Source organism: Chenopodium album, chromosome 2 (assembly GCF_948465745.1).
Source record: "Chenopodium album chromosome 2, dcCheAlbu1.1, whole genome shotgun sequence".
Lineage (NCBI taxonomy): Eukaryota > Viridiplantae > Streptophyta > Magnoliopsida > Caryophyllales > Amaranthaceae > Chenopodium > Chenopodium album.
In genome coordinates, this window is record NC_137835.1 from 37,711,801 (window position 1) to 37,722,407 (window position 10,607).

The 10,607-nt window shown below is 32.1% G+C and overlaps 1 protein-coding gene across 6 annotated transcripts; it reads right to left on the reverse strand.

Annotated features, from left to right (window-relative positions):
* Positions 1 to 462: 462 nt before the first annotated feature.
* On the reverse strand, positions 463 to 5,594 carry LOC145598178 (receptor-like cytoplasmic kinase 185). 6 transcript variants are annotated; one of them, XM_081654521.1, is made up of 6 exons: positions 4,247 to 5,594; positions 2,319 to 2,472; positions 1,976 to 2,202; positions 1,810 to 1,865; positions 1,146 to 1,206; positions 463 to 649 (listed from the first exon to the last, which is right to left on the reverse strand). In XM_081654521.1, exons 2-6 carry the CDS (start codon positions 2,350 to 2,352, stop codon positions 593 to 595), a joined length of 435 nt encoding a protein of 144 aa, XP_081510647.1. In that variant the 5' UTR covers positions 2,353 to 2,472; positions 4,247 to 5,594; the 3' UTR covers positions 463 to 592. The 6 variants fall into 6 exon arrangements, with proteins under 6 accessions (XP_081510647.1, XP_081510634.1, XP_081510621.1 ...); XM_081654508.1 differs by having other exon boundaries at positions 1,146 to 1,281; XM_081654495.1 differs by having other exon boundaries at positions 1,146 to 1,329.
* Between the last annotated feature and the right edge of the window lie 5,013 nt (positions 5,595 to 10,607).

Here is a 10,607-nt window from a genome sequence, read left to right on the forward strand (position 1 = left end):
AAAGCTTATATCACTAGTAGAAAAAATGCTATTTGTAATTGGCGAAATTGATTTTTTGTAACTGGCATTGCTGGTTGCGAATGCCACCGTTACAACTAGTGAAAATTATTCGTAACCGGCTAATGTTAGTTACAAATAATGTACTATTCGTAACTAGCTTAAACCAACGCCAGTTACAAATAGGCTATTTTCCAAGTTAGAAAGCATACTATTTGTAACTGGAGTGAAGTTACGCCCGTTACAAATATAATATTATTTGTAACTAGCATAGCCTTACGCCAGTTACGAATAGTGTTTTTGTTATAAAAAAAATAAATAAATGGTAGCAGTAGCAAATAGCAAATTCCTCTACTGCCACCACCCATACACTACATTTATATTTTTTTTAATGTAAAGACCATTAATTGTTAATAAACTTTTATAAAATACAATAACTATCAATCAAACCAATATAAGACCAACTTTAAATGACATCTTGTAAATTATATTGAATAGATGTACTTGCAAATTACAAATAATTATCTCACAATTCACAACAAACAATACTCTAACTAAAAAAAGCTAGTTAGTTAATTGATACAATGGTCAACATTCAAATTTTGACGATTTTGTCGATTTTGTCAATGTCTGCTCCACAAATTTGACTCTTCTGTATGGGATAACAGCAGTTCACATTAAGCACTTGATATTGCAACAGAATTCTGCATGGAAAAGAAATATAAACATAAAAAAGCCAAAACTAAAAAAGGGTTGTTTCAGATAGTCACCAAGTGAACTCTTCCAACATGGTCAATGCACAAATTGAGTGGATATAAAAGAAAATAAACATCAAAACTCACATGAAAAACTTCAGTCATTTATTAGACAAAACTAGTCAAATAAATTCAACACATTAATCAAAACCAGTAATTTCACTTATTAGACAAAACTAGTCACCAATAAATTCAATACAGAAATCAAAACCCCAAATATAAAATACAACAAAAAATAGGGTAGCAAATGCTTGGTCCCTGAACTAGCTCAATTTTCAGTTTCTTAGGTGTCTAACTAGCATAATCTATTTTTCTTAACTAGCAGGTTGTCAATGTTTCGCCACTTAGAGTTGTAGAAATATCCAAGATAAGTGAGCTTTTTAAATTGCATACCTGATGAGCCTGCATCATTACAAGTAATATATGAGCCCCGACCATTGCAAAACAAATGAGCCTACAATCATTGGAAGCAAATAATGAGCCTGCACCAATAAATGTGTGACTTTGAGGAAGCTTTGTACCACGTGACCTATAATTGTAAATTACCAAAAAAGCTTCAGAACAGCAGCCATGTGACCTATAATTGTAAATATACAACCTAATTACTAGAGATGAACAAAAATTCAAGGCAATTTATCAAAGCTTAATTGTTATTTCCATATTCCATAAGCCAGACACTAGCAGCCCATAGTTTTAGATAAGCCCTGATTCAAACAACACATGATTTGACAGTAAAAGCAGGACTCTGACATAGAATAGAATTATGGATAGTAATTAATGGATTTAAAGGAAATCATTAACCTCTAAAAGACATAGTACTTCTAATTATAACACTCCATATTTAGTAAACAAATCTGGTCTAAGATTTTAATTATAATCACTAACTTTGCTCTCAAACTCTAAGATATTGAACCTCAAGGCAAGCTGTAAGCTGATGTAAACATAATCAATATAATCAGCCAATGTAGACTAAGGTCAACCTAATCAGATGCAACTAAAGTTAGCAAGAAGTTAATACTTCACATCCAAGCAACATCTCTAACAAAAATAATCTTACCCAAGCAACCAGATTCTGTTCACGCCCGTCTTTTGTGCTATCAATTGCTTTTCTTCCTGTGAGAAGTTCCAATAAAAACAACACCAAAACTGTATATATCTTATTTAAAATTCAGCTGACTCGTCATTGCATAATCTGGTGCATAAAAACCATATGTACCCATTACCCGAGTCGATACATGAGTATTGTCTCCAACTGGAGCCACTTTGGCCAGCCCAAAATCCGACAGTTTAACGTGATAGCCCTTGCCAAGCAAGATATTTGAGTATTTCAAATCACAGTATATTACAAGTGGCTCCATCTTGTCATGCAAATATACTAAGCCCCTAGCCGCCCCAGCAGCTATTTTCATCTCTGTGTTCCAATCAAGAGCCTTCTGCTTATTTCGGAGGTCTGCAGCATTCATTATCAAGGCAATACAAAAAATGCATTAGGATATGAAAAAAAAATTGCTAGAGAAGGACTACTGTAGCATAAAAAACACACTGAGGCGCCTATGTAGTATGTACCATGTAGATGGCTTTCCAAGGATCCTAGTGGCATGTACTCATACACCAACAACCTGTGATTACCCTTATCACAGTACCCAATTAATTTCACAAGATTAGGGTGATCTGCTAGACTAAGCGTCACCACTTCAACAACAAATTCCCTGATGCGGCCCTGTACTCCATTACGATTAGTTAATCTTTGGACTTCCAATTGTGATAAGACCTTATTGTTAGCAACTCTAGAGAGGTCTTAATCACAAATTTGCAATCTAAGTTCATATTAATTCTACGTTTAATACACAAATCCTAGTACAAGCAACAATTTCACAATCAAATAAAAAAATAAGCTTAATATTTCTCAAAAGTAATAAATTTACAAAATCAACAACTAACAAACCATTTTTTAGTCACTAATTATCACAATACAGGACAAAAATTATCCTTGAAAACAAACATGAAATCCTTGAATTGGAGAAAAAAAACATATAAACAAAGATGGACATAAAAAATAATCTAGTGGAAAGTAAGCAGCCATGCATGTACACTTGCACACTTGTGCACTGTTTTAAAGAGAGGCTTCATATAAACCTACTTTAAATAAACATTTCTACTATAATTAAAGCTATATATATACATTAAGATATATGCCATGAGACTAAGCAATTAAACACTCACCATATATCAAAATAAAAGACCATTATATTTTCACCATTAATCGCAACTACTTCACTATCTATCCAAACATCATGGTCCTCAATACAAACAAGAGATCTGACATCTACGCAGACTTAAGCGACTTGCAAAATACAAAATAATGTTGTAAAAGATGATCTAAAAGAAACGGAATAAGAAAATCAAGCAAAATACAGTAATCATTGCCTTGTTAAGAGGGAAGTAAGACAGTCATGCAAGGAAAATTCAGCAATAATGATACAGGCTAATTAAGAATAAAAACACTAAATTTGTATCTATGTCAATACTTGAAATTATTCGCCATATGAGCTTTAGTTATGCACTCATGTTTCTCGACTTTTATTTTTCAAATATCAAAGTTTTCCATAAGATAAATAAGATAAGTTTCACTAAAGTTATTAGAATTAGAATCAATATACTACATATATGAGAGATCTGAGTACAGAGATATGAATGGCTCCAAGCTCATATTTTGTATGGATTGTCCAATTCCTACATTTTAAGAAACTAGCAGCAAAATTTGTTTCACAGGAACCAAGAACTATCAATATTTATGAATTCTAATCAGTTAAGTGGTTGAAAATTTTCCTGAGAATTATCAGATGAAAATTATCTATAAAATAGATAAATTGAGTTTTCAAGCAGGGTGTCTCAAACTCTTTTTTTTTTTTGACAATAGGGTGTCTCAAAATCTAGATAGGCTTTAATCACAAATTTGCAACCCTAGCACAAGCAAAAATTTCTAAATAAACTCAAAATTTGGCTTAAAATTCTTCGAAAACTAACGTTTCTAGTCACATGCACTAAAATCTTCAAATTAGAAGCTTGTTCATTTTCGTTAATTTTGAATCCCTTAAAATAGTGATAATTAAAATTGTAAAATTTCTCATAGAAATTTAAAAAAAAACACACTATATAACATAATCAAAGATTTTTCCTAAATTGAAGAGCCATACCGAATCTTTTAGCCCAGCAAATTGTTCAACAAGACACCGATTTAAGAATTATAAGCTTCAATTTATTAGCTCGAAAATATCACAACCCAGCATCTCAAAAGTAGACAAACTTTCTTTAATTCCTGTTTAATATGAACGAGTTTGTAACCGGAAAGTAATAAAACCCAAAAACTTCCATTAAATTAAATTGACAAACAAAAGCACAAACCCTAGAATTGTTTTTAGATCTTTTTATTAACTAATGGCTTAGTGATAAAAAAATAATGTAAATTAGGTGGAGATCGAGAGCATATGTACCTTAATAATATTGTTGAAGAATGAGTTTTGGTTTTGGAGAAGCTTTAAGAAATTTTGGAGGAGCTGTAGAGTAGTTTTGAGAGGAGAGAGAAAAGCTACGGATTTTGTGAAAAAATGGGGAAAAGGAAGAAGGGTGACTGGGGTAAGTATTTGTTTCCCTAAAAAAAAAAAGGTCGTGTAAGTATTTGTAACTGACTTTAACAAAGGGCATTAAATTTAATAAAGTCAATAAAGTTAGACCTATTATTTGTAACTGACCTTTTTTATGCCCATTACTAATAGTTAGTCAGCCTATCATTGACCTACTATATGTAACTGCCCATGATTATGCCAAATACTAATAATAATTTATTGTAACCCGCATTATTTATGTCAGTTACTAATACTCTTGTTGTAACTAACATAATTTATGTTAGTTACTAATAGAGTGTTACAAATAGCATTTTTTCTACTAGTGTATATAGTTCGTTAAATTTCCTTTATAAAAACCTTAAAATACACCATTGTACATGAAATTTCAGCAAGTTTAAAGCTTTATAAAAATCTGAAAATTTACTTTATACATGAAATCTTAAATTTATAGTAATATTTGAAACTACTAATATTATATATTAAGTTAGTAGGCTTTAAACTCAAAAATTCACCAATTTAATGCAATTAGAAGCTTCAAAAACAATAACCTAAAATCTGAAAATTTGATTTAGTAATAGAATGTATAAATACAACAATTTAAACTTGAAATATATAATTGGAAGTCAATTAGTTTCATAAGAACTTAACCAAACCTTCAAACTTCACAATTTAAACCCTAAAATATACACAATTAAAATCTGAAAATTAAATTATAAATAAGATAATTCAGTTTAAACATAATTTATACTTAATATAATTAGATAACTTAATCAACGCGTTATGAACCCTAAAATCATTAAAAATCAAGGTTTAAGCCCTAATTTTCATACTTATAAAAATCTGAAATTTTTGTCATTAAATTAAACATAGCAAAATTTAGAAATTTATAATCTTTTATAATTTATATGCATAATCAAATCACAATAACAACAATTTAAGAACAAAAATTTTGTAAAGATAGAAACTTGAATTAAATTAACAAAAGAAAAAGAAGAAGGAAAAAGGAGATAGAAGGGGTCAAGGGGGCGAACTGGTGGTCGTGTGTGAGCCATGGTGGTCATCGGAGCAGCACACATGCGCCGGTGGTGGCCTGTCGTCGGTTGCAGCAAGCAGCAATTTTTTTTTCTTTTTTTTGTGGGTTCGTGAGCAGCAAAAGGAGAAGGGAAAAAACAGTAAGAGGAAAAGTGGGAAAAGGAAGAGAGGGGAATACGTGAGATTAGAGGTGAAAATTTGTGGGTTGAGGATTTTCTAATCCAACCATATAATTAGGACAACTTATTTAGGCCCAAATATGTACCAAAGCTTAAATAAAATAAGATGTAAGGTTGGGATTTGAGGTAATTTGGACTAGGCTATTAGTTTGTATGAGTAAAATGATTAGTAATCTAATATATATATAAAGGGGAGTTTTTCCCGAGTTTTTAAAGAGCCACGTAGGATCCAATTTTCTCAATGCGCCATGTAGGATTATAAATCTTAATAGTAGCCAATTAAATAAGAGATTATTAATTTCTTTTTAGAATTAAATAATTCAAATGTCATGTAAGCAAAATTGGCGAATGAGATTTTTAAGTTTAAATTAATTAAATATTATATATTATCTTTTAATATTAGGAATTTTATCTAAATATATAACAAATTTTAGGCTCATAAATACAAAAAAAAAAACATTATTTAAAAAAAAATCAAACAAACCGTGCATCGCATGGGCTTCATCTAGTAACTAAATAACTTTAAACTAATTTATTATTTACGAAATATTCATAAAATAATCATGTATTTAATAAGGGAGTTTTTTCCCGAGTTTTTAGAGAGCCACGTAGGATCTAATTTTCTCAGCGCGCCATGTAGGATTATAAATCTTAATAGTAGCCAATTAAATAAGAGATTATTAATTTCTTTTTAGAATTAAATAATTCAAATGCCATGTAAGCAAAATTGGCGAATAAGATTTTTAAGTTTAAATTAATTAAATATTATATATTATCTTTTAATATTAGGAATTTTATCTAAATATATAACAAATTTTAGGCTCATAAATACAAAAAAAAAACATTATTTAAAAAAAATCAAACAAACCGTGCATCGCACGGGCTTCATCTAGTAATTAAATAACTTTAAACTAATTTATTATTTACGAAATATTCATAAAATAATCAAGTATTTAATAATAAAGTTTAATGATAAATAATAAAATATAATTATAATAAACACAAAATCATGGGGGATTACATAACCAGATTAGCAAAAAATACACTTCATTGGCTTGACGTACCATGCATCAGGTTATAAAAAATTTCAAACATTTTTCATATGATCAATTAGTAAAAAAATATCCAATTAAATAACATAAAATTCCAAAGATAAGGGTCAACTTAATAAATTGTTGAGGAATGTTACAGATAAATATCCAATTAAATAACATAAAATTTTTCATAATATCCAATTAAAAATATTCCACTACATTTGTAGACTATTTTTTTTTTTCTATAGTATTTTATAAATTAAAAGTGATGTTAAATTGATGTTATTAAATATAGAGGTGTCAATTTGGGTGTCCAGATCAGCTTCGATGAAGTCTAATCAGGTCAGGTCAATTTTTAAACTTGAGTCATGCTAAATTATTCTGTCCATGTGAGTCAAAATCTTAATCAGACATTGTTCTGGCCAATTTCGGATCGGGTTCGGTCGGGTGTGGTTTTGACACTTCTAATTAAGTACTTTACATTATTGTGCATGCCACGGGACCTAGTCTAATACTAGAATTAGACCCTATCCTTTTGAGTAGAGTAGAGCATGTATCAACAGACCAAAGCAGAGTAGAACAGAGTATTAATACTAAGCATAGCAAGACTCAAAAGGATAAAGTAGAGTAAACCAGATTTTAAAAGAGCAAAACACACCACAAGAGCTAAAAAGAAAAGGGCCTTAAATGAGGTGATTTTTTTGGAACATAGAGATAATTTTTTGCACAAACTTTTAAAAAAATCCGGTTTACAATAATTATTGTACATCCATTATAAAGATAACTAAAAGTGATTAAAAGTTACCTCTGAAATGAATAAAAGTTACTCTAATATGCATAAAAGTAACCTAATTCAAATAAAAAATATCTACACTTTATTAGTAAAGAATCACATTTTAAATGACTAAAAATCAATTATTAGTGATTGAATGTAATTAAATTACTTTTACAAAACTTTTCTTGTCTTCTATTTATATAAAAATTGTATTATTTTTAAAGTTACCCAAAAACAGGTGTAGACACCTAAAAATGTCTCCCCAAAACCAAACCCGATGATGAACAACCTTTCACCGTCACTATTGGTCGGGTTCAGTATTTAATCCCGAGAGTGCTTAAAAAATCGTATTTGATTAAATTTGTATTTTTGAACAGTCCATGGATTAGTCTTGATGTTTGGTAAAAGCATAGTTTTAATTTCAGCCCAAACTTATTATTTAATTTCAGCCCAAACCTTTTTTATTTTATTGTTTTATCATTTATTTTTGGCCCAAATCTTTTATTTATTTTATTTTCTTATTTTCTTATTTTAGCCCAAATAATAATAAATCATAAAAAGTCCCGAAATTATCAATCGGCACTTAAAATGCTAAACAAAATTAGGGTTAAAAATGTATTTAGACGGAAAAGCGGGCTGAAAATTCCCGCGCCACGGCGGGTACCCACCGTGTCACGGGAATTTTTCCCGTCTGATGGTGGGATTTCCTGTGACACGGGAAACCTGCTGTGACACGGGAATTTCCGTGTCCTTTCCGCGTAAACCCTTAACGCGTTTTCTTCCCCGTTTACTAAAAATTTCCCGCGTCACTCAAAAATTGCACCGTGTCACGGGAACGTTTCCCGTCTGACGGTGGGACTTCCCGTGTCACGGTACAGTTTGCCGTGTTGCGGGATACTTTTTTAGGATTTTTATCATTTTAGGGTTCTGTGTGTTCCCTCAGCACATTTTCTCTATAAATACCCCCTCATTTCTGATGTACGGGGCATCAATTAATTCTCTATTTTTCTCTCTTCTATGCTTTAGCCTAAACACTAGCCTACCCTTCTTATTTCAAAATTCCTTCTTCAAGTACTCCAAGGAGTCCATACTTTACTCGTGGTTCTATCCTTAAGCCAAGGCGTGAAAGGTAGAACTGTTTGAGGGTTTGGCCCCAAATCAACTCTAGTTCATTTAATTTAATTTAATTGTTGTTTTATTATTATTTCCTTGAAGTTACTAACTCGTTTATTATTTTGTAGTTGCAAACAAACAGAATCAAAGTAAGAATTATGTTCCTTTTATTCCTATTATTTTTCTAATGATTTTATATTGTTGGAATTATTGTTAAATTGTTTCCAATATTAATGTTTATTATTTTATTGATCACCATATTGCATGTTTAAAGGGAATATGTAATTGAAAATCACGCCTAATAAGATAATTTGGACAACCGGTTTAGGTTCCTTTTTAACCTTATTGTTTAATCAAGCGGTCACAAATATTTTAGAATAATATGTTGCATTAATATTCAACCAATTTAGCCTAATAATAGTTTGGAGCGAATTGAATATTTTGTTTGTATGCCTTTGAGATCGCAGGAATGTTTTTCACTATAAGAATCGAGTAGAGGCCAATACGGGCGAATGTGACTCCATGACTCATTTCGTACCATCATCCCCGATCCTCCTTTCGTGGTTCCGAACCATATGGAGTTAGTAATCTCATGGATTATGAATGGGGTGTAACCTTCACGGGTCAATCGTTGTTGCCTATCGTTGTCCCTTATCATGGTTGCCTTTTTATGATCCGTGAACGGTTTACAAGTTCCTTAAAAACTTGTTGGCGGCTCCCTACTTTCCTTGTCCCTAATCGTATATGTCAATTCTCACTTCCTATGAGTGCCAAGCATATTCACACATGCTTTTAACGTAGGCGCACTTCAAAGGACGCCTACAGTTTGGTGACTCCACTGGGGAGGATTCTTGGTTATTTATCGATTTGAGTGATCGGTATTTAATTAAGATGAGTGGATGAGACTTGAAAGATTCTTGAAAAAATATTCCTGTGATTAATTTGGCGATTTTGCATATGCATAGACGTTTTAACGTCGCATTTAGGTCTGTCCCGTAGGAAAAATTGAATAACTTGATTGCGTACGAAGGAAAACAAGGCACCAGTCAGATTTTCTGACTGCCGTGTCACGGTACAGTGCACCGTCTGACGGTGCGCAGTACCGTGGCACGGGAATTTTTGTCGTGTCACGGCAATCCTAAAATCAGTCTGGTGGCTTATTTTCTCTTCTCACAGTCAACTTCCTTCGATTTTTCTGAAAAAAAAACGTATGTGTTCTACATGCGTCTTAGCCCCGGGGGATTTAGGCTCTATCAACCCAAAAACGCTCATGGCAATAAGGGTTCATCCGAGTTATTAAATCCACCCAAACCATGGAGTCGAGTTCGATTTCATCACGAACTCGCGGAGCCGCCCGTTGTCATACATCCTCAAGGGAGGCTGCCTTGCTAACGCGTCCAAACTCTCAACCATGGTACCTTTTTTACACCCAAAGCCTGACCAATAGTTGAACATAGATCTTGACTCTAGGTTGCGAACTGTTTTTTTTTTTTACATCATCGTGCTTAAATGCTACATGGTTGTTTGGTGCTAACCTTCATGTGTTTATTCTTTTGTTTAACCCATGACCGAGGGTTTTTATTTTCACATAGTAATTAGTACGGACCTAAAATCGATTAAAATCTGGAAAAATCACAAAACAGACCTGGAACTGTGCACCGTGTCACGGCATGTTCTGCCGCGCCACGGTGAACAATGCCGTGACACGGGGCTTTCTACCGTCTGACAGTAGACTGCACCGTGTCACGACAGTCAGCACCGTGACACGGTGCCCAGGAAAAGTGTCCCGTCAGTCTTTTTTCGATTTTTGTGCGTATGTATGTGGTTTATGTGTCCAGTTTGGTGTCATAACCTCACTTAATCACATATCGTGTTCACACACTTTTTTCCTTAGTCGTGCACCACTTTTTGACCGTATTTTAGGGTAGTCTTGTTTTTGTGTCGTTTTTTTTTTCGGAGTAAGTCGGATAGTATCCTCCCATTTTTTTTAAAAAAAAATAAATAAAAATAAATAAATAAATAGGATTTCAAAATTATAGATTTTTAAAAAATTCAATTATATTTTTAAAAGTTTCTGCCTCTGAGTACCTTTGAAG